The sequence below is a fragment of the Gymnoscopelus microlampas genome (genome assembly GCF_963454915.1).
Source record: "Gymnoscopelus microlampas genome assembly, chromosome: 4".
NCBI classification, from domain to species: Eukaryota; Metazoa; Chordata; class Actinopteri; order Myctophiformes; family Myctophidae; genus Gymnoscopelus; species Gymnoscopelus microlampas.
Genome location: NC_139941.1, coordinates 27,468,374 through 27,493,080, shown reverse-complemented (window position 1 = coordinate 27,493,080; position 24,707 = coordinate 27,468,374). Strand labels below are relative to the sequence as shown.

General features: G+C 40.4%; 1 protein-coding gene across 1 annotated transcript; it reads left to right on the top strand.

Moving 5' to 3' along the window:
* The first annotated feature begins 366 nt into the window (after positions 1-366).
* pggt1b (protein geranylgeranyltransferase type I, beta subunit) lies at positions 367-24,429 on the top strand. Its single transcript, XM_084053865.1, has 9 exons — positions 367-502; positions 1,593-1,711; positions 6,162-6,226; positions 7,040-7,191; positions 7,808-7,940; positions 12,756-12,801; positions 16,133-16,317; positions 17,248-17,356; positions 19,240-24,429. The coding sequence occupies exons 1-9, from the start codon at positions 375-377 to the stop codon at positions 19,395-19,397; spliced, it is 1,095 nt and encodes a 364-aa protein (XP_083909991.1). The 5' UTR covers positions 367-374; the 3' UTR covers positions 19,398-24,429.
* Positions 24,430-24,707: the final 278 nt, after the last annotated feature.

Sequence of the window (24,707 nt, the reverse complement as noted above, 5' to 3'; positions counted from 1 at the left end):
ACTGCAATGTAGAAATACTCTGCTACAGACAGTAAAAGTCCGGAATTCAAAATGTACTTGAGTAAAAGTATAAAAGTGGTATCAAAATGTACTTAAAGTACCAAAAGTAGAAAGTACTCATTATGCAGAATGTCCCATTGATTGAACAATTTTCAAATGTATAAAAAAATAATAATCAAAATCTACAAAGTAACTGTGTGCTCCCAGTTTTGTACAATCAATGAATGAATAAACAACTTTTAAATGATTTCATGAAAAATACATATTCATTCTTATTAAAAGTTGACTGCCGCTGTAACTACTCATAGGTCTGTGCTTTTATTTTGGAAAAACACGCCGGCCGGAAGAGAACGCTCATAGGTGCGGACGTAAAGATGGCGGAAGAGGAGAGCCACTTAGAAGAATTTGAACAAATAGACTTTTTAAGAGACAGACATGTACGATTCTTCCAGCGGTCGCTGCAGGTGCTGCCTGAGAGCTTTTCATCCCTAGAAACGACTCGGTAAGTTGATTGGAAACATAGTCAGCATTGTTGAGCAATTTGACTGAGCAGCAAGCTAGCTTGCTAGCCATTTGAATGGGAGGCTAATGTTGCTGCTAATATTGAGAAGGAAAATATTGGTGTCACACGTTGACTGTTACACACATGAGACTGTATGATGATCTCTATTATGACTTATTGGCTTTTAGTTTATCAGAATAATACACGGGATAATTATACTCGTGTGCCTGAATGAACAGACACAGAATGTAATAGTTCCTAAGCAAACTTGCCAAACAGTCTTATGTAAACTTATGTAAATGAAATACATAATGTGTGCTACTGATGGATACAGGATAGGTGGGCACTAGGGACATGTGGGGATACAGGATAGGTGGGCACTAGGGACATGTGGGGGGTGCAGGATAGGTGGGCACTAGGGACATCTGGGGATACAGGATAGGTGGCCCACCTATCCTGTATACCCCAGATGGGATACAGGATAGGTGGGCACTAGGGACATCTGGGGATACAGGATAGGTGGGCACTAGGGACATCTGGGGGATACAGGATAGGTGGGCACTAGGGACATCTGGGGGATACAGGATAGGTGGGCACTAGGGACATCTGGGGGATACAGGATAGGTGGGCACTAGGGACATCTGGCGGATACAGGATAGGTGGGCACTAGGGACATCTGGGGATACAGGATAGGTGGGCACTAGGGACATCTGGGGGATACAGGATAGGTGGGCACTAGGGACATCTGGGGGATACAGGATAGGTGGGCACTAGGGACATCTGGGGGATACAGGATAGGTGGGCACTAGGGACATCTGGCGGATACAGGATAGGTGGGCACTAGGGACATCTGGGGGATACAGGATAGGTGGGCACTAGGGACATCTGGCGGATACAGGATAGGTGGGCACTAGGGACATCTGGGGTATACAGGATAGGTGGGCACTAGGGACATCTGGGCATACAGGATAGGTGGGCACTAGGGACATCTGGGCACCTCAAAATGATATCTGGTCCAAAATGTAAAAATTTGAATTAAATAATGTACTTTGCCCCACGACATATCTCCTCTATGCCCGTCTCTCTGCAGATTGACCATTGTGTTTTTTGCGCTGTCTGGTCTGGACGTGTTGGATGCTCTGGATGTAATCGATAGGAACAACATGATCGAGTGGATATATTCCCTACAGGTTTTACCCACAGAAGATAGTAAGTCTCAGTCAGTGTTCAAACATATCTATTTTTTAACAGTAATGTGTTATAAATGTTAATGTTGTAAAATTAAATGTAAATTAGAGATGTAAGATCCAATCCAATCAAATGTAAGAACATTTATATTTAGATGGGTAAAATTCACTGAATATATATATATATATATATATATATATATATATATATATATATATAATCAAATTATGACAATCCAAGTTATACATGGGTGTCAGGTATCATCACCACCATACTGAATATCCCTGCTTGAAATGACGTGTGTGTGTGTGTGTGTGTGTGTGTGTGTGTGTGTGTGTGTGTGTGTGTGTGTGTGTGTGTGTGTGTGTGTGTGTGTGTGTGTGTGTGTGTGTGTGTGTGTGTGTGTGTGTGTGTGTGTGTGTGTGTGTGTGTGTGTGTGTGTGTGTGAGTGATATATATAAAGGAGAACTAATGCTATGGACCAAAGCTAGGGATAATACGTTATCATCCTGTTTAACTGGTTATGCTGTTCCTTTAACTCCAATAAGGCACATTTGGAGGGGATACTAGTAACATTTCAGAAATCTGTAATACTTTGCAGTTGGTGTAAATTGCAGATTCATTGGGCATGCAGCCACACCCCTCCCCAAAGTGTCCCACCTATCTGTTCAAAACAGAAAGTTTAAATCTGAATATTTAATGACCTGGGCTTCATTTTCTTCTTCTGAATATCTCTAACCAGGCACCTTCTGCCATCTGTTAAGTTGTCCAGGCTGTTAATTATTCAATATAGCATCATAAATTATGTTGGTACAGCGATGGCTGATTGGGCTCAGTGTGCTGCTGCCATATGTTTAGTGTCTGGCTGTTTGCCCATTACAGCTGAGAGTGTACAAGGTGTGTACTTGAGTTCACGTTAAAAGGAGTAGTTCACCCAAAAATTACTTGTTTTCTATCAATTACACACCCCATGAAGCCTTGAACTGATGGAGATTTTTTAGTTTTTGTCGCATTCCTAACCCAATAATTTGATTACCGACGGAGTCTCCGGTAGGAGACTGAAATAGTGTCCTACTGAGTCTCCTATTGACTGATGACCCGGTCATCAAATTATTGGCTCAGGAATGCGACAAAAACAAAAAAATCTCCATGAATTCAAGGCTTCATGGGGTGTGCAATTGTTAGAAAATAAGTCATGTTTTGGGTGAACTGCTCCTTTTAAGCGTCATTAACACAGGGAAGACATTTCATGAGTGAAGCTATGCTGGAGGTGTTTTCAAGCAGGGCATTGAAGGTTGAGCCTTTTTAGTAATTCGCTTGGCCAGCACATGTAACAAAATGTACAATAATGGTCTTCCCACTATACTCTAGAGTACATGGTTGACAATGGTTACTATCATGATTATTTAATACCCGAATGAAGCTCTTGGGCTTCAGAATAGCATTAAAGGTAGGGTAAGTGATTTTCTTTGGTTAAAATAAGTGTTAAATAGCTCTATATTCTGATAGTACTCATTGCTATAGAGTGTTTGTTCAGTAAAAGGAGTCTCCTCGTCTCTCCAGCTCTTTATAAAACAGAAAATGCATTTTCGTTTCAGTTTCAGTTTCATTTTCAATTTTATCCAATCAGGATAGAGAACTCAATCAGGATATAGATTAAACAAGTGAAATTGGAAGTGATGACACTAAGAAATGAGCAGGCAAAATTTGAACTGGAACACTATAAAAAATATAGCTGCAAGCAGCGATAATATGGGGCCAGGAGAGAGAAAGAGAAATGATAATTCCTTTAACAGGTCAGTTCATGAAAGTCCTTGTGGTCTTGTTTCCAATGAGTGCCTGTGAGCAATTAGGGGTTAAGAGTCTTGCTCAGGGACAAATTTCATTTCATCGACACATTTGCTGACCTGGCCCGGGCAACCAGAGTCTCTGGCTCCCTAGGCGGGCTCACTAACCACTCAGCTATGGCCACCCATCAGAGAGAGAGAGAGAGAGAGAGAGAGAGAGAGAGAGAGAGAGAGAGAGAGAGAGAGAGAGAGAGAGAGAGAGAGAGAGAGAGAGAGAGAGAGAGAGAGAGAGAGAGAGAGAGAGAGAGAGAGAGAGAGAGAGAGAGAGAGAGAGAGAGAGAGAGAGAGAGAGAGAGAGAGAGAGAGAGAGAGAGAGAGAGAGAGAGAGAGAGAGAGAGAGAGAGAGAGAGAGAGAGAATAGATTGAAGAGACATAGAGAGAGACAAATGGAATAGATTGAAGAGACAGAGAGAAAGACATGGAAACGGAATAGATTGAAGAGAAAGACATGGAAATGGAATAGATTGAAGAGAGAGAGAGAGCGCCATGGAAACGGAATAGATTGAGTCATGTTTTTTGCATTTCAACTTAAATGAGTCTGCATCAAGTGAGGCTTGAACCGGCAACCTTACGGTCATGAAGCACTCTTAGGTAGCTGCAACACTACCTATAGTGCTATATCTTTGTCCAGGCTGATATTGTCTGTGGAGGATCACAAACTCTTGCCTTCTGTCATGACCCAAGCCCCTGTTTCACTAACACTAAGATCACTCGTTCACAAACCATTTACCAATGAAGAAATTGTACATCTCCTCAGAACCAAAATTAGTGAAAGTAGCCGATCTACAAGCTCACAAACCATTAAAAGTTGTCAGATTGTACATTGGCTATTTTCACAATGAAGTATGTTATACATTGAAAAAACATACTCTCATTGCTATCTGAAAAGTTGTGAGATTGTAGATCAGCTGTATGTAAAAAACACTCAATTAAGTATTTCATGTTATCTTTAACAATTGCAGATGTATTCATTGATAGTCAAGTTGTGTGAAATGCAACTTGGATGAAGTCTGCACCAAGTGAGGCTTGAACTGGTGACCTTCAGGTTGTGGGGCACACATTTAAGCGAGAAGCCACCAACAGACAAGAACCTGTGAAAAAGGAGATCACACAGATCATACAGTTTCACGCAAATAGCTGAAAAATCCTGGGTTTAAGTGTTTTTCAAACTGCTCAAGATTGCGGACAATCTAAGGGCGGTGCTTACTGGTCAACGTGATAGATGTGTTCCTCATTAGTCAAGGCACATGTGTAAGCAGGTCTAATGGCTGTCGGCCAAACGAGGCATGACTTTTGCCTGTTTAAAGTTTCAATTTTCAAAAAATTGCTATAGCGCCCCCGTTTGACCAATTGGAGTAAGATTGGTTTCAGTGATATTTGGAATGGCCCTTTACATTTCTGCAAAGTTTCAAAGAATGGTAAGTCTGCATGTATGTGTTAGGGGCAGATGAATAATTGTCATAAAACTGCAATATTCATTGGCTCATTAAAGCTTCATTTTTTCACTTATGGAAGATATTTTGCAAACGTTTTTTGGTATAGGTCCAAAGTTCATGTGTAAAAAGTTTCGTGCAGATTACTCAAAAATCCCAGGAGGAGATAGGTTTTAACTGTTTTTCATATAATTCAAAATGGTGGGAGATCTAAAGGTCAGAGGTCAAAAGTCAGAGTGTGAAAGTTGTTCAGCATGAGGAGACGCATGTGTGCATCGAAGTTTCATGGCTGTAGGTGAAACAGGGCATGAGTTGTACCTGTTCAAAGTTGTCATTTTCAACTGAGTGTTATAGCGCCACCTTTTGACGAAAGATTGTGAGATTTATTTTTTGATCGTTTTTCATGACCATCTACCATATGGCCGAGTTTCATAAAAAGCGACTGCACGGTTCAGCCAGAACTGGCAAAAACGGCAGAAGAAGAAGAAGAAGAAATGGAATAATGCGAATAACAATATGGGTCCATGCTGGAAGCCTGGCCCCATAATGAAGCTTAAAAATGGGTACTTTCTCCTGATTGGCTGAGATTTTGACACCTACCGGAAAATGTATTTTCTGTTTATTAAAGAGCTGGAGAGACGGGGAGACTCCTGTTACTGAACAAACACTCTATAGCAATGATTACTATCAGAATGTAGTGCTTTAACCTTTTAACAAAATACTTTTTGTTTTAACCCAAAAATATCACTTACCCTACCTTTAAATCATATACTGAAATTATCTGGTGTGTATATATATATCTTTTCATGCTACACTATGGGAACCATTAATTATGGTTTGTCATTATTACTGTATTATGCATTTAAACATTTGTTCGAAGGCTCCTACCTCTCTTGCAGCTGGTAATATAACTATCCCCACTAGGTGGCAACAGCACACCTTGTTCATATAGCATTGTGCAGCCAATTATGCACCACACTGCTGAAGGTCAAGGGGCACAGATTTAGTCCTTGTTTTGCGATGTCATTTGAAGAAGAAATTGATGTAGCATTAAATACAGACATTATTTGTTTTATTTTTATGTTTTTTCCCCCTCTTGATGTTTACATTTCAATTCTTGCAGTAAATATAAAATTCATCTTCCCCTTTATTTTCTCCCCCGGCTCTCTCCACTTCTCCTTTTTCTCCAAGAATCTAATTTAAGTCAATGCGGCTTTAGGGGCTCCTCACATATTGGACTTCCCTACAGCTCAAAGGTACTGGCATTCTAAAACCCTTCACCTTTTTACTACTAGATCTATTGTAGTCAAGTTTGACTAAATTATGTCACTTATTAAGCATTTCCCACTATAAACACTGGTCAAAAAATATTTTCTTGGGTCACTACTCCTATGTTTCTGTATATAATAATACAAACTCTGTCTTATGTTATACTTGTGTAAAACATTTTGTAATTGCAAATTCATCTTTATGACCAAAGTGTTGTCCTCAATCTATTTGGCTCAGTTTTTAGCTTGTCCTGCTTTATCCACCTGATCATATTCTTGCCAATTGTAATGTGTCACATCTGTACAACACAGCGATTGGACCTACATTTTGGTGAAAGCTGCAAAGTGGTAGCATGTACAACTGTTTTGTTATTCATTTGCACAACTGTTTTGTTATTCATTTTCAAAGTTTTAAACTTTAGAGTCTTTCGTGAGACTTTGGTGGCTGTACAGCAACCGTCTAAAGTTTAGATGGTTGCCGTACTGTAGTAGCAGTAGCACCACTATTGGCCCCATATATGTCAGACTTGTTTCAGTCCCATTATTTTGTCAGTCCCATTGCTTTGGCATCACCTGTAAACAGTCATGTTAAACCTGCAGTCCACAGTAGAGAGCTGACGGTAACAACTGGGAATGTCTTTTTTCCTGAATGGTAGTTTGTGTATTAATACCTTGGGAGCAGCCTTTGAATATTTTGTCATAGGCTGTGCCTGCTCACATGCAGGTGTGGGCATATCTTGTGAGTGCCTTTCCAGTTTATAGCATATGTCCTGATTTTAATATATTCTGTCAATCCTCCAGGGCCCCGGGATCTCTCATCCGTATGACAGTGGTCACATAGCCATGACATACACTGGCCTGGCCTCTCTAGTAATACTAGGAGATGATCTGGGTAGAGTCAACAAACAGGCCTGTCTGGCTGGCCTTAAAGCACTGCAGCTAGAGGACGGCAGGTAGTCTCTCTCTCTCTCTCTCTCTCTCTCACACTCACACACACACACACACACACACACACACACACACACATGCACACGCACACTTGCATTAATCCTCTACCTCATGCCTGTATCTCATTAAACTGTCACTCCTAGGTTCACAGAAGGTCTAACATTCATAATTGAAGCCACCGCGCTTCAAATCCACATGGCCTTACACTTGTACCCAACACTTAGGCTTGCACATGGATACTCAATCACTCAGACAATTAGTTGCAGAACTATTGAAAAGTGGTTAAGGACTGCCTAAGACATAAAAAAAAAGTGACAGACAAATGAATTGACTAGCCGTCGACCTCCTTAGGCCAACCACAGACTTGCGTTACAGCCTAGCCGATTAGAGACGTACCTCTAATTGTCTGCTCATTATTGTCTGTTACATTTATATATCAACATTGTTTTTATGGGAGAACATTTATTGTAAATGTATTTATTTATTATATTTATATATTGGATCTTATTTCAATGTTTTTTAATTGTTTGTCTTTGTTGTATTGTATTAATAGCTGATTTGCCATAATTTGACACTGCTTAGAGAATCCTAAGTTCACATTGATTGTGTATGTGTGTCCAGCTTCTATGCCGTACCAGAAGGAAGTGAAAATGACATGCGCTTTGTCTACTGCGCTGCCTGTATCTGCTATATGCTGGACGACTGGTCGGGGATTGACATCCAGAAAGCCATCGAGTACATCAGGAGAAGTGTGGTGAGTAGGGACCCTGCTAGAGTTGCCGGTGCTTGAGGGAAAACATGATTTTGCTCCTGCATCTGTTCATGTTTTGGTCCAAGTAGTTAGCATTCCAATGAAAGTGGTTCTGTGGATAATTGGATTTTTGTTTCTCGTTATCTAGCAGTTCATCTGTGGTCTGCTTGGTGGGAGTCCTGTTGTTTTATGGGCTACGCTACACCATAGCTAAATTAATATAGAGTAACCATCGTTCATTATGTTCCAGATTCAGTACACAGTGTTCAACCCTGCAGGCCATTCTGGTAGTTGGAGCATTATCACTGCATGCCAGCTGAGCAGAAAAGGCTCTTTTGGTATCCTTTAAATTAATTCCATCGTAAATTAAACTGTATTCCCACAATTGAATAAACAGGCTATTGAAATTAGGTTCCAAGTAGGAAATGAATTGAAATGGCCCACTACCAATAAAAATTAAGGAGCCGATAAAATCCTAATCATTTAATGGTCCGGTGGGTGTCCTATAAATAACAAACTTTAACTGCTACTGCTTTCCATTGTTTCGTCATGGAATAAATGCATCAGAGGTTACTATTCATTACATTTCTTAAAGTTGACAATTGTTTTTGGTTAATTTAAACATCAGTATTTAGTATTACTACTAATATACATAGTTGTACTAGTAATTAATCATAAATGCTATTTTAGTTCATGCTTAAAGAATGAAGATAGTTTTGTTACTTGAACATTTGACCTCTTTTTCTTTCTTTCTTTTTACCATTATGGAACCTGATACAGGGAGTCGATACCAACCAGATTTTATAAACAGATTGGCAAACGAAATCAGAATCGATCAAATCTTAACGATACCCTTTGGGATGAGCCACCCTGCCTTTAATGAGCTGCCATTCCGTTTTTGTGTTTTTTAGGGATGGGCATGAAAAGTCGACTGGTCGAATAGCTATTATGGAACTGGTGTGGACTATCAGATTACGGCTAGTGGTTGGCTGTTGGGGATAGAAATGTTGATCGTGAGACTGCAAGCTCCGCTGCAATCTGACACTCAGTATAGCAGAGAAAGCAAATCAAAATAACCTTTTCTTGAATGAGTCATGCATTTCACCCAATGCAAAACCATACCGCTACAAGCGGCTGGGGGTCCTTGGTAAGCAGTAACTGGCGATACCTGCTCCTACCTCTTGTCCAGGCTGAGTTTTCCACTGCGGTGCAGGTGGTCAACAGGATCCATACCTGCCTATCCCCTGAACATACACACATGCTTGTGTTCCTTTTATATGAATTAGAAGCCTTGCATTGTCTTAGTCCTTTAATTATTATAAATTTGAAATGTCTGATCATTTGGTGAAATCGGGCTTAGGATCACATAATGTGTGGTGCACATTGTCTGCTGGGAAAGAAAAAAAAGAAATCACTAAAAGGTCTTTTCGTTTTAGAATTTTGTTTGCTGCTTATGTTATGGACCCATCTGGTCATTTAGGCTTTGATTTCAGTTGCATTGTCCATCATTATCTGGTAGTGACTGATGAAACTGTTGGGAACAGTTTCATTGTAGTTGGAGAGCAATTTATTCATACACAACATGCTAACATTTCTACAATGTAGAGATCTGTGTGTGTGAAGAAATGCATCATCATGACCTGTCGAAGACCTCCAGGTCGAAACATTGGCTTAAAAAACATGCATTAAACATGCATGTGTTTCTGTTGGGACTAGTATGCAGTGCATTTCTCTCCTTTTTAATCGTTTTTGAATTTTTCAGTGGCCAACACCTCACAATAGGCTTTGCGCCTTGCCTCCTTTGAATAAATTGCTCTCATACGACACTTGTTGGATCTTGCTACGGACACTACTTATTATGATGGAGAGCCGCTGGGCATTATGATTTATGATCTATGTGAAACTGCTGAATGGAAGAGTTTCATTTCTGGTTTAAGTTGTGTTGGTGGATGGCAGTGGCTCAGGAGGTGGACTGGCTACAGTATCTGGGAGCTGGAAGGTTCCCAGTTTGATCCCTGACTCCTCCTGCCAGACACTGATTCCCTAACTGCTCCCGATGAGCCGGTCCATGACTCCATAACCGCGTTACACTCTTGCGGTTTGTGAATGGTTGAATTGGAAGTACATAGTAAATTGCAATTACCTGGTCGGAAACACAAGAAAAGGTGCTTTATAAATGCAGTCAATTAACCATTTACTTTCCAACCAACCAATCCTGTTGGGAGTTGATAATATAAATAGTCCATTGTTAACTGATCTTTAACTCAAACCTTTTAGCCTGGCAGATTGTCTTCCATAGATATGAGCTTGCAAGGTCTATTATGGGATCTGTGTCAACAGCATTGTCTTTCAATAGAGAGGGTCTAGTGAATAGAACAGGACCTGTCTCCCTCGTCAATGGAGTCTCTTTCACAACCAAAGTCTCCAGAGAGAGAGAGACAGTCTCATTGACTTGAAAGCTGAAATTTATGCAGTGTGTGACCTTATCGCAAACTTCCTGAGTGTTTTATTACACTGTGTGTTTATTCTGCTCATGGGGGGCGCGTGCATTTCCTCCCCAAGCAGACAGAGAAAAAACAGCCAGACAGATACTGTATATTACAGATGTTCTCAAACATTTTCATGTCAAGGACACCAAATTGATACATATACTAAGCCCCATTTGAAAATAATTGGTGCCAGGGACCCCCATAAGATAAGTATTTAGTATTCTAGTATTTAGAAATCTACAACTGTGTATATACTGTAGGTAGGGAGGGAGAAACCTATGATCTGAATAATCATTATTATACATTCTCTAATTGGATTACCTTCTGGCTGAAAAAATTATAGTGAAATTAACCTTAATCTTAAAAAACAGAGAAAAAGTGAGCTAGTAAATTGACTATTATAATTTGTATAACTTTTCTCTCCAATTTTGTCATTTTGCCAATTGATTCCTCCCCACACACATTTCTGTGTTGTCACTGCTATACTACTGACACCTACCAGTGAGGAGCCCCCACTGGGAGGACCTAGATCCTTCGTCCTACTTCTCCCGCCCTACACTCCCTGCTGACAGGCGTCGCCCCAGCCCGTAGGATTACATGCAATGACAATTATCACCCTCCCTGCTCGGCCTCCCTCCCCCAAACACGGGCTAATTGTGTTTGTGTGTAGACGCTCGACCACAGTGGATTCAAACCCACAACCTCCGCAGTGGTGGGCAGGCACTTAAGCACTGCACCACCCGAGCGCCAAATGTTTTTTTTTCTTAAGTGGTTAAATTGTTGCTCATTTTGCTGGGGACCACCAGGAACTCTCTAAAGACCCCTGGGGGTCCCCGGACCCCACTTTGAGAACCACTGTTTTTTTTAGACTTGAAAAGAGCCTTCAAATAAGTAGGCAACCTTTTCAATAACTTGAACAGCAATTTTGGATGCCAAATGTTATCATACCATCATTGTTATAATCTAGGCACAACGAATGCATACATTCACAATGAGCAGGGCATGCAACTTCTTGGAAAATGATCATAGTCCTTGTTGTCTATTTTACTTGTAGAAATGATCCATAAGCATTTAATACATGATGTGATTTACAGGATTGCTTTCAAGTTGTAATTGACAAAGATGCATCTGAAGAAATCAAGCATGCGAATTTTCCTCCCCCAGTCCTTCCTTTCTTGAAGGGATATTCCTTAGTGGATTTGTGACCCATTTTAAGTCCCAAACTGTGATTCTAGGGGGCTGATAATCTGTTATCAGTTGTTTAGTTGCTCTGTCCTATAAATAGTAAGTGCAGTCTTTATGCCTCCCAGTCCCACTTCAAAATCATAAGCCTCTTAGACTGGCAAATACAGTTGCCCTTTAAACAATATTATACCACAGGAGGTCAACATTACCTCCACTTGGTGCAGATATAATGGTATGCAAACATATATGAGATAAACATGACCCTTACTAAGTACTAGGACCCACATGGTGGTATATTAACCTGTTCTTAACAAAGACGGAAATGGGGTATCTTAATATAGATTACAACAATATTCACTGGTGATCATCCATGCCTGGGGAATTTCATACATGAAATAATTTCTGCATTTTAAACACCATTATCCTCTTAGTTAATTCTAGGACTGTATTGCATATTTTCTGTTCTCACTTGTGCCATAAAACAATTGTCGGCTTAAAGTCAGAATAATGTTGTCATGATTATCACAAGATTATCACAATTCCCACTGTGGCTCTCTGACATCTGTCTCTCTTGCCTGCCTCTCTCTCTTATCACCTTTTGTTATTAACTTTCTCTACATAATCTGTCCCTAATCATTTACATTTGTAGTGACTGTCAAAACAGTAACACAGATGTTAATATTTGTTGTTTATGATGGAAAGGGATAATTTGAGCTGATTTTTAACAGAAGATGGCTGTTCATTATTTGTGTGCTGTGCGTAGGGCTCATTAACAGCATATTTTTTTAGTTGGCAACACTGCACTGGCAGCCTATGTTTTCTAGAGATAGGAAATAAAACGGTGCCTACAGTATGGTTTGGCGGATAAACCATAGGCACCATTTTATTTCCTTTATCCACAGTGCTGTAGGCTGTTTTCCTGTGGCATGCTATGTTTGTCTCCTATGCTGCTTAAATCAAACGTGTGCCCTGGTTACTGTGAAGAAGAGGAAGGATTTTAAATCAAAACCTGCTTGTATTGTATTTTTATGTAATGATGTAATGATTAAGTAGGAAATATATGCTACTTGCCTTCACGCTAGCCTTTGTTGGTGGCTCAAATATTTAGAATGTAATGAAATGCTTATTGTTGTGCTCTTCACAGTCGTACGACAACGGGATTGGTCAAGGAGCTGGGTTGGAGTCTCATGGTGAGTGTAATGGTTTTATAAGTTGGTATTGGTATAAGCTTTTAGCTTCAGCCTATAACTTTTCGATCACCTTGCTTAAACTATGTTACAGCTTAAATGATGTTACTGTATGTGTATGAACATTATCAAAATAAACTAAACTAAATAGAGATTGTTGATTGCAGTTGTGGGCACTGTTGAATTATACAGTCTGGGTTAATTTGATACCTGTGTGCGCACGAAAGTAGGAAAACCAATCCATTATGGTGCCATATGGATCTTTTTTTTTTTTCAGAATAAACCTTGGAAACAACCTCTGTCACCCAAAACTCAACTGTCAGTGTCGGATGTAAATATTTTAATTTCACTTCCTTTTAATTTAACTTTTAATTTAACATTTCCTGGTGATCGATGGGGGTAAGACCAACTGTTTTGACCGTTGACCGCAAAATTTCCCCCGACTAAAAACTCATTAATCTCTTCCACCCAAATTAAATCCTGTTATTCTAACAGAGATCCACAACGTTAATAACTTCCTGGCATGATACAGGAAGAATTTCTGTCATGGTTGAATATACAGTATGTCAGTAAATTAGAGGAATAGAATTGAAGTTAGGGCAAACTGTGGCAATTCCCTTTCTGTACTAGTTTAAATCTGTGATTACAGGATTCATGCAAGCTTATTTCAACCACCGCCAAACCCACTTTCTGTCTGGCGACTGATTATACATAAGGATAGATGGATGCCTATTACCCACCCACCCGTGTGTGTATGTGCGTGTGTGGTGTGGTGTCAAGACCTCCTGCACTGTCTCTCAGGCATGTGCGCAGTTGATGCCCTTTGCCTTTAAATGCAGATGTGTGTGTGTGCACGACTGTGCGTGCATGCGTGATGTGGTATTCAAGAGCCAAGACCTCCTCTGCTGTGTCTAAAGCATCTGCACAGTTAATGCCCCTTACCTTTGTACGCAGGTGTGTGTTTGTTCTATAGCCAATTCCTAGACCATGGTATTGTACAAAGCCCATTGAAGTGTTCAATCCAGGCTTGGAAAATGGAATAAGAGCCGTCCCAGGACACGGCAGCGTTTTATTTCCCCTCTCGGATGGCACTTTGCCTAAGGCAGAAAACACAATATAAGTTGTTGATGAGAGGAGGGGAAGACACGTAGGTTAGATTTATACCCCTCACTCTTTCTGTGTCTGTCCCTCCTTTTCCTGCTCCTCACATCTCTTGGATATGTAGCTCTGTAATAGAGGTAATGTGTAGGGAAGTGATGATGATGATGACGGAGGTCTATACACTGACAGCTGGGAAAGAGCTGCTGACGGATGGCTGATCCCTGTGGCTCTACTGATTTACCACCCTGTAATTTGTATACAAACAACGCACATACATGCATACTACTGCCTCTTCTTGGGGACACAGTTCTAAACTGTTGCCCCTACACAGTAAAATCCTGTATTCATTTAACCACTTAAACCATATGCTTCGTTCCCCAGGGGTCTGTATTTGACTCCCTATGTTTGCCTCTACACCAAAAAACTAAAACTGAAAAAGAGCCAATCTACAAGCTTGTTGATCGGTATAAGTGATATGCATTTGTAAGAAATTACATTTAAAAAAATAATCCAATAGTAATCATTGCTGTATAGTGTTTCTTAAGTAATCGGAGTCTCACCATCTCTCCAGCTCCTGAGTAAACGGTAAATACAATTTCAGATTGGAATAATCATGAGTGAGACCTCCCCAAATATAATTTACCACCTTCACTTGTTTATCCTGTATTAGTTCTTTCTCCTGATGGGATAGAATTGGTATCACGGCCCGAAAATTTATTTTCTGTTTGCTAACCCCCCTGTTATTGATAACAATAACAATATAGCAATGACTGCTATCGGAATATAGTTACTTAACACTTACTAAACGTACACCTACACCCCCTGTAACCAGGTTCTGGGGTTTGTACACTGTCACTTAGAGTTACAAATGGTTAAACTTAATACTGAGGATTGTAGCGTGTGTGAAGAAGCTAAAGTACTGTAACGGCACTCCCTCAGGCTGAGGGGAACCCCCCCCCCTCACACACCCACACCCAATCTCCTAGCCTCCTCTTCTGTGCCCTCTCATTATGCAGTTACAGTAGTCTTTCTGTCGGCAGATAATTTCCAGGCGGATGAACACTGCAAGACTGCGTGACCGATTAAGTGAAAAGTTAACGTCCTTGCCAGATTTTCAAGTTCAAACTGTTGCAACAAATTAAGTACAAAAAATGTTTAATTTGCGTTGTCTGGTTGCCCAGGTGCACAGCAAATTCCAGAATGTTAAGTTAAAGGGTTATTTCACTTTTAAAAAAATCATTTATTTCAAATATCTAAATATTAAATGAATCAATCAACTTAAAAACTGCCTGGAATGCACACAACAGCCCGAAGTAGATGTTAAAGTTACCCCAGAAGTTTTTTAAAGTGAAATAAACTTTTAACTTAGACTTGCACTCGAAGAATGTAAAAATTAACGGGTAAAGCCACGGAAGAGACAATTTTTACATTCAGACATTTATACTCAGGATCTGTCCCCCAGTGTGTCATCCTCCATGGCATCACCTCCAAAGCCCTCAATATCATGTTCCATAGACCATATCACACCAGTCCTCCACGACCTCCACTGGCTGCCTGTCAAACAAAGAATCAACTTTAAAATCCTGCTCACCACCTACAAGGCCTCCTGGAGGTCCACAAGACCAGGCTCCCGACCTGGGGCAACAGGGCTTTCTCTGTGGCTGCCCCCTCCCTCTGGAATGCACTCCCCAAACACAGAGAGATGCCCCCTCCCTCCCTTCCTTCAAAGCCGCCCTGAAAACCCACCTCAACACTTGTGTTTACTGTTGTATTGCTTTTAACACTTGTTAGCTTGTCTGAGGTTTTTATTATCACACACACACGCACGCGCGCGCACGTATAAAGCAATTTTGAGTACTTAGAAAAGTGCTATACAGGTATTATTATTTACTGTATGTATGTCTCTCTGTCAGACCCTGTCTATCATCGCTGTCGGATGGAAACCTCATTTGTCCCAAACTGTTCCGTTTTTATTATTATTTTTAAAGCATTTTAAAATAATGAATAGCCAATCTACAAGCTCACATCGCATTGCTCACTATGCGTTGTGAGCTTGTAGATCTGCTATTTTTGCTACTTTTGTGTGACACTCTTGTGTGATGAAGAAGGGCATTAAATTAAAAACAAAACAATGAAATATGGAGATACAAGGTTTCTGCCCAACACAGCAACACTATCCCAGTGACTTGGTGTTCGGTGCCTTAGCTTCTCTGTTTGATAAATCCCTGTGCAGGTGGCTCAACGTTCTGTGCTGTTGCTTCCCTGTGTCTGATGGGTCGCCTGGAGGAGACGCTGAGTCAGCGCCAGCTGGACAGGATACGCCGCTGGTGCATCATGAGACAGGAGAACGGCTTCCAGGGCCGGCCCAACAAACCTGTAGACACATGCTACTCCTTCTGGGTGGGAGCTACGCTAGAGGTACACACCACACATACACACACACACTCACACACAATCGCTAGGGATGGGACAATATGAAAATTTCACGATTATTGTGGCCAAAATAATTGTGATTAACGATGGTATCGGGATAATCAAAATAAACAGACTTTTGAAAAAAATAATAATATATTTTTTTACGATTTTTCAAAAATAGCAGATCTACAAGCTCATAGTGCAGCACTCGGTGCCGCGCTATGAGCTTGTAGATCTGCTATTTTTGAATAGCCAAAGAAATCATAAGTGACACAGATGCGTTCCAGGTCTAAATGGGTTAAAATGCTACTTTTGTTAACCACTTGCACCCCAGCATCCATATTCTGGGGGGAACATTAGCCAAAAATATCAGATCCACAAGCTCACAACACTTCACATTGTGATGCGTTCTGATATTTTTGGCGTAGACGGAAAAAATGTGGTCCTAGTACAGAGCCAACTCAGGTCCAGTGTATGACGGATAATTTCACAATAAATACAAAATCTTAGCTATAGGATTTATTGTTGGCATTTCTATTGCGATAAATGATTATAATGATTATCGTCCCATCCCTAGCACTCACACATGCACGCACACACATACACACACACAGTTTGTAACATAGTTTTTGGCCTGTTTGTTTTAGATACATTAACCTTGGTGACCCTATGTTTATGTTTTTTTTATATTCTCAAACATGGCAGATGTACAAGCTCATTGCATTGCGACCTGTCATGAGCTTGTAGATTGGCTATTTACTTTATTTGTTGTATGACGAAATATATAGGGCTTAAGTGATTAAACATAACATGATATGCAGCGTCATTATGGAAGGACTTTTTGTACTTACTCTCTAATGTTTGGAGCTGTTACCATGGAATTTTCTTATTGTCCCAATTTTTCTTTTGTCCCTTCTTCCTCTCCTATCCCAGCTGTTAGATGTATTTCAGTACACCAACTACAAAAAGAACAGGAACTACATCCTGTCAACACAAGATCGATTGGTAGGGGGCTTTGCCAAGTGGCCGGACAGCCATCCAGGTAATGTTGGACACCAAAAGGAAGAAAACACGTGTGTGTTCATATATGTAATATATATTAGGGGTGTAACAGCACACGTATTAGGGGAATTATCATTCCCAAATAGACTGTCACTGAGCTAACAGGATTAATAAATGAGCTTACCCAGCCTTAAGGTGGACTGACTTAAGGTGGACCAGCAGTTCTCATTTAGTGACAAACTCAGCCACTCAGCATTATGCATTATGCAGCAATAGCTGCTGAGGCTCTCCCAAGTGCAATAAAGCAAAAAAGGAAAAGCATTTGTGCTTTATTGCTGTATCATACCGAACCGTGAATGTTATGGAAGGGAATAAGCTAGTTTACTGCAGGTTGTCTTCCTGCTTTGTAGTAGGTTAAATTGACCTGCCGTTGAAATCGGGTGTGAGATGGCATCAAGACCTTGTATTGCTGATGTGTTTGTAGCTCTGAGGACCACACCTTAATAGAAAAGTGAAGGAAAAATGCATTTTAAATATCATTTTACCCTAGCCACACAGGCTTTTGAATATTGCATGTGTGTAGACGGTGTCTGTGAGAAGGTTAGATCCCTGCCCTCCAACAGGTGCAGAGAGGTCAGGGTGGAGTTTGAGCTTCACTGTGTCAGTGGAAAACTGCTGGTAACCCTATACCTGTACATCCAAAGTGCGTGCACGTGTGGTTAACTTGTGTGTGTGCGTGCATGCACGTATATTTGCCTGTGTGATGTCTAATTGATGAAGCGTTTGTCCAAAGCTAGCCTCAGGACACAGGAGATCAAGCTCCTCACGTTACAGGAACTGGTCTGGGAACGAACGGACGGACGGAAGAAACAATTGTGCAAAACACAAGAGCAGTAGATTCTGCTCACAAAGCCTCTTCACAAAGCCTCTTAACTATTCTAGAACAAAAAGAGTTTTAGGGAAGGAAAAGGGATCGGCTTTGGTTTGTGAGTGCAGGTAGATTTGGATGTACGTATAGTCATTGTTGTGCCTTCCTTAGCCTTTTGAGGTAGGAACTGGTCTGGGGAGTTGAAGACTAGCTGCTGTATTTAACCAAGCAGACCTAGGCCAACGCTAATGTTTCTGGAAGAAAGACACACCAGCAGTGTTAAAAATATTTTATGTTGAAATGTCTCTGACCCTGTCTAGATGAGAGGCCAGGTCTTTGAATCAACATTTGTAATTTGAGTAGTAAGGATCATTAAGTGTACAAAAAAGAAAAACCTTGAAGCTGAACCGAGTGACCTGATCCAAAGTGTATTTGGTCTTGACAAAATATCACACATTTTAAGCAAACGTGGCCTTCACTGTGAATGCCCTCAAGTTAAATGAAAACTTTCATTTTTCATTCCAGGAAATTTGTATACATAATGCTGTTTGGTACAGCCTTGACTTAAATCCATTCCGAGTCCTTTTTGATACAGCTAATGGCATTCTGATCGATTCTGCTGTCAGGGTCTAATCAGCAGTCATTTCATTATAATTCAATTATTGCTCCATTTACTGGTCAGCATGGCTTTTAGTTTTTTCCCAGGGGAGGGGAGGGGCAAAAAGGTCCTGCATGTGCATAATTCATGTTTCCTTAAAGAGACAGTGCACCAAGTTATGGTGCAGATGAGGTTGTGGTGGTGGTTGTTATTCCTAATCAATAACATCCTCTGTGCTTTTTGTATCTTCAACGGGTATTTCACTTTAAAACAACTTTTCCTTTTGTGTGCACCCCATATGTTTTTTTTTTAGTTGTTTGATTCAATATTTAGATATTTGATTTGATATTCATTTTATCAGATACGCCCCCCCGCCATTATCTCTGATTGATCTTCTTTCTCACCCCTCCTTTTTTCCATCTTTTCTTTATAAACTCCACCTCCCTGTCCTGACCAGACCCTCTCCATGCGTACTTTGGACTGTGTGGATTGTCTCTGCTCGGCGAGCCCAGTCTGAGGAAGGTCCACCCAGCTCTTAATGTCACCCAGAGAGCCTTTCAGCACCTCCATCAGCTGCAGCAGACATGGAGGGACAACGCTGGCACCTGTACCTGACAGCATTGACAATAGGGCAAACTCTCACTATATCTAAACAGTTTGTTGGGGATTACAAACTTTCTTTATTTTTCTGCAAGACTCCTGTGATTCAGTATTTACCTTTTGGAACGAAGAGATGGATTTACACCCCCTCCCCACTAAAATGCTAGTTCTATATAGCAGCATTTACCAAACACTATCACAGTGTTTCCCCTGTTTGCATTCAACAAAAAATATGAAATATCAGCGCTGTTTAAATTTAAAAATATATATTATTTTTATTTATATATTTTCACCATTGGAAGATGGTGTCTTATGTCTTCATGAACTAAAGTTATATTACATTGGCTTGTTATAAACATCTACGAAATAAACATTTGTAAGATGCAATAATGATCTTGCATACAAAAAGATAGAAGCCTGGGTATTGCCCATACACAGTGTTTTGCCTGGAGGCGGTCCACAGGGCCTCCGCGACACCTGTCAATCTCAGACACACGACTTCTTATTTTGATGGCCTTTTTTTTTGTTTTGCTGCTGCTACAACTTAATCCTTGGGGAAACACTGCTGTCACTACTACGCTATCGGCAATTGTTGTTGTATGCTAACATCAGAACTGCAATTATGTTTCACTGAGTTAAAAACTGAATCACTGGAGACTGAAAACGATCTTGGATGCTTCTGTGGGGAAACTATTACATAATCACCATTGGGGAAAAAGTAGTAGCAGCACAGTACCTTGACTTTCTGACTGCTCTAGACCCGCTAAGTAGGCTATAAACCATTTGCTTCCTTTCTGTGGACAGTAAGACCATAGCAGTGTTATTCAAGCTTTTGTATGGGGAAAATGGAATCCGATCCACAAAGTGTTCATTAGAAAAGAGTGTCTTCAATAGCTTGCGGCCTTAGACTTCGCAATTCAAATATTTTTTTTATAATACTCGGTAGTGTCATAAAAATAATGATGAATTGGTTAGTCCATATACAATTGGCCACAACCCCAAGATGGGTCTAATCGAAAATAAGCTACATAAATGGTGTTCACACCCCGGCAGTGGCAATCATGTAAGGCACTAACCTACTTGTCGGGAGCAGTTATGGGTTCAGTGGCTCAAGGACACTTCAACTCGATGCTACTAGGAGCCAGGGATCGAACTGTAAACCTTCCCAGATGGCCAGTCCTACCCCTGAGCCACTGCTGCTTGAAAATTTCAATTGAAAAGTTAGACCCCTAGAGGACAAGGCAAATCTACAGACAACGCTCCTCTGAAGTGTTTTCAAATATCTACGAATTCAGTTATATTTGGTATATTGACTACATGACTCCTTAAGTGGCTTAGCCTTTTATACCAGTCACCAGCCTTTCCATTGATTCAAGCCCCTTCCAACTGCTGTCTGCGACCCCCTCCAGCATCTTTAGTGAAACATCTCTGATATTTGGAGAGACTAAGGTAGACCCGTTTCCTGTGGAGTAGATCACTTTTGTTGATGCATGTTTTTGAAGTCACTAAGGGCACAACAACCTTCGGGAGCAAACATGACAGAGCCCAATAAGTTAAAAAAAGTATATACAGTATAATATTGGGCCTTGGTTAGAGGCATAATGTTGACTGGACTGGAAAAGGAAGTATATTGGATAATTCACATTTAGATGAGACCGTCAAGAGAAGACAAAATCCTGAGGGCTTTAGAAGCATGGGGACATTCTGCATTCCTTGCTCGGCGTTGGCTGTTTAGTCTAAAGCCTAGTTCAGATCAAAGATTCACAACGCAATGAAATGGTAAAGTGTTTCAACTCCAGTTATAGATTGTTGGAAACCACAGTTTTGGAAATTGTTGCAAGTTTCAACTTGTTTCATTGCAAATCTTTGGTCTGAACTAGGCTTAACAGTACATATTAGCACAGTGCATATTGGCACAGCGGTCCTTGATCCCCATCACCCACCTGCTTCCTGATTCTTTGCAAGGCGTTAGCCTATTCCAAGGCTATGACAACACATTTAGGAAATGTATTGTTCATGCAAACGGCACAGGGAATTGCTTTTTTGTTTTTTCTGAGCACAGACAATGAATATTGGAACAAAAACAAAGTAAAATGCACATAATTAGTTGGCAACAGTCAAGCTGTTGAAATAACTACAGGTTTAAATTTGACTTCCAGAAATTCTGAACCTTGTGACCAATAGCCTAGTACCATCTTCACTCTTGACTCACCAGGAAGGGGGGAAATATCTAGATTCTCCATTAATTCAGTGTGGACTGGCAAGTACCGGTACCAATGAAAAAGCTGATGGCTATAGTTGTTTGACAAAGGTGACCATCTGTCTTGCCTTTGTGCCAGGCTATAGATTATAGATGCAGGAGTGCTGTAGTTATGTGTGCATGCACACACTGAACCCCCTCCTGCATCCATTTCACTCGAGTCCCTTTTACCTTCAACGTTAGCCCTCACTATCACCTGCTCCCTAAGAGGATGAATGAGGAGGACACGGTGTTGTGATGACCACAGTCTGCTAGGGATTTGGGAATACATCAGCCTATGCCATGCTGCCTGTGAGAGTTCACACTGCACATTGGAGCCCTGCGCAGTACTGCTTTCTTAATCCTGCTTCTGCTGGATTTCTTGTTCCCACAATGTTTTCAACTCATACCGCCCAAAGTTTGTTTTTGACCGCCCGCAGAAAAGTTTTACTACCTGCTCCCGCAATATTTCCATTGGGACCCAAATTAAGGTCTTCAGTGACTCGGGACCTTTAGACATTTAGACCCAAATACAAACAGACTGCATGAGAGCAAGAGGTGGTTAAAGGATTTCAGCACCATGGACAGAGACACGGTGGGCTTGGCTAACTGCTGATTATAGATGAGTGATGTAATAACATTTCAAATGACGCTTTCTCCTTATTTGACAATGGTCACAATAATTCAAAGATATTCTTGTCCACCCAGCTCTCCTTGACTTCAATGCATTCAATCAAACGTCCAGCTCCAGTTTGTCTCCCAGTGCCTAGAATGTGACATACTGTATCTGACCTCTGTGTCAATATTCCGGGACCCACTGTATTTATTTTTTGGCCCGCCCGTTCCCACCCACAGCAACTTAAAAAATGCCCGCTCCCGCGAAATTTGGATCCCGCGGAATCACAGTCCCAATGGAGTCTACTATGTGTTCTACCCCAGATCTGACTGGTGTAGATCGTCTTCAGTCTCGTACCCTCCACACACCCCCAGGGCACCCCCTTTTTAGCAATAGAAACCAGACCTGTCAGACAGAGGAGAGGAGGAGGGGAGGCTGAATAAATAAATGATTTGGTCCATCTATTATTGAGAGTGAACTGGCTGGAATCTCCTCTCTTCACAACAACAATTCACTCCTTCACAGTTTAAAAACAACCAACCTCAGTATCAATATAACCTTGTTTTAGTCTGACGACAGCATTTTAGCTTCATCTTAAGACTGAGCCAAATAAATGCTCAATGTAATGTGCTTTCCCTGACTTATCCTTTGTATTGTCTTTATCAATTATTTTGTTACTTTGCTGCTTTCTGGGATTTTTTTTACACAAACACATTAGACAATTCACCTGAAACTATTTTCTCTGCAGGTGCTATATGGAGCCTCATACACACTTGAATGCTATCATACTTGTATGTGTTTATTCAGACTAATATTTCCTTTTATTATTTAATGTGTACAAGAGATATTTGTTTAGTTTTTTAAAGAAAAATGGTTTCCAGTACAGTTCATCATCCTGAATCTCTGCCGATTTTACATGTATTTTGCTGTAGGTTGATATAGCAAGAACTTGAAGGAAAAGTTATTGAAGAAACAGGGACATTTCAAATTAGACTTGAGGTGAACCAACTGTTCACTGCTACTGCGGCACTGTAAAGCCTAAATTAATCTGAATTAGACTGGCTTTCAAACATTTCCAGAAGGCTTGTTTTGTTGTTAAAGTCATGTTTACTTCTTTTGCAAGATCCTTGGGGTCTGCTGAAGTCTGCTTTGTTTGGCTGTCCGAGTCACGTGGCCAGACCACTCACTCAAACTTGATTGTCTTGAAATGTGCCTCACGCAGCATAATTCCGGGCCATCTCAGAATGCTCTTATTTACACACTGAATTCACTAATATGTGCTTCAAATTGCCGAAACCTTTTGAAAATGATGACATGAAATGTTGAAAGTGGTTACGGTGGCACAATCTTAAGAATTGAAGTTGAATTGATATACCCCCCCCGCCCCCATCTGTCCTTTCCAGTTGTGTTAACATACTGTATATTCAACAATTTGGATATGTGCACATATTCAAATTGTACCCTTTTATTGTAGATTTCACTAGTCGGGCATAGATTATTGTAGATTTCACTAGTCTGTCATAGATTAAGTGTTATAAGTACTTTCACCAGAAGATGATTTCATACAGTAGCTACTTTGATCAATAATTATTTTTTTGGAAGATAAAGAGGAGATACTGATTTATTGAGCCAGGTCCCATTGCTGCCTTCACCCAGTAGGGACTATTTACTTGTTGAATTGATAAAAGAATAAAGATAGATTCTGCATCTCAACAGCCTTAACTGTACTTCTCATATTATGCTCTCTCCTCGTTAAACGCTATTATTGAAATGTGCTTTGAAACCTATATGCTTCACCAAGTATCAAGGGTTTGTCTGTTTGAGAAGGTTGGGGTAAATCTGGGTCTAGAGGATGTTAGTAAGCTAATGGAGTCTTCTGAGATGCAGCTGAAAATCACTTGGAGTCACAAGGACTCACAAACACTTGCATCAAAAATTTATGTACAGAAGCAAGTGTTTAATTTATTTTTTCTATTCTTAGAATTATTTGTAGATAGATATGATGTCACTTGTGTAAGTGCTCAAGATAATTTACTGCTAGCAATGACATGTCAGAGGGATTCAATATGCAAATGTTCATATGTGATGTATTATAGTATAGTATATTTCATGCAGTTGAAATTAAGGATGAAAGTGATGTTTTGACAGTGCATCTGTATTAAAAAAAACTAAATAAATACTAACTTTTTCAATTCTGTCAATAGATTTGTTTTTCCTTTCCACATTATTAAAATAAATGCTTACACTAAGCTCAAAATTGATTCGGGAGCCTTCTGGTGCAGCCAGCACAATGACCATATTTAATTTGTGAACCCTGAAGACCTTGAATTGAGTCTGTTATCCCTACCTCTTTCCTGTCTCACTTCTAAAATACTGAAAAACTTTTAAAAATATACAAATAGTATTCTGTTGGCTGGATCAACGGGGCCAGCCCAAGAGATGGACCTGCTTTGACTGACTGTGAACGGAC

Bases quoted from the DNA above. Each gene is read 5' to 3' on its own strand.
- pggt1b (XM_084053865.1), top strand. From the start codon at position 375: ATGGCGGAAGAGGAGAGCCACTTAGAAGAATTTGAACAAATAGACTTT. The intron at 1,712-6,161 runs GTAAGTCTCAGT...TTTTTCTCCAAG, and splicing joins GGTTTTACCCACAGAAGATA to AATCTAATTTAAGTCAATGC. The intron at 7,941-12,755 runs GTGAGTAGGGAC...TGCTCTTCACAG, and splicing joins AGTACATCAGGAGAAGTGTG to TCGTACGACAACGGGATTGG.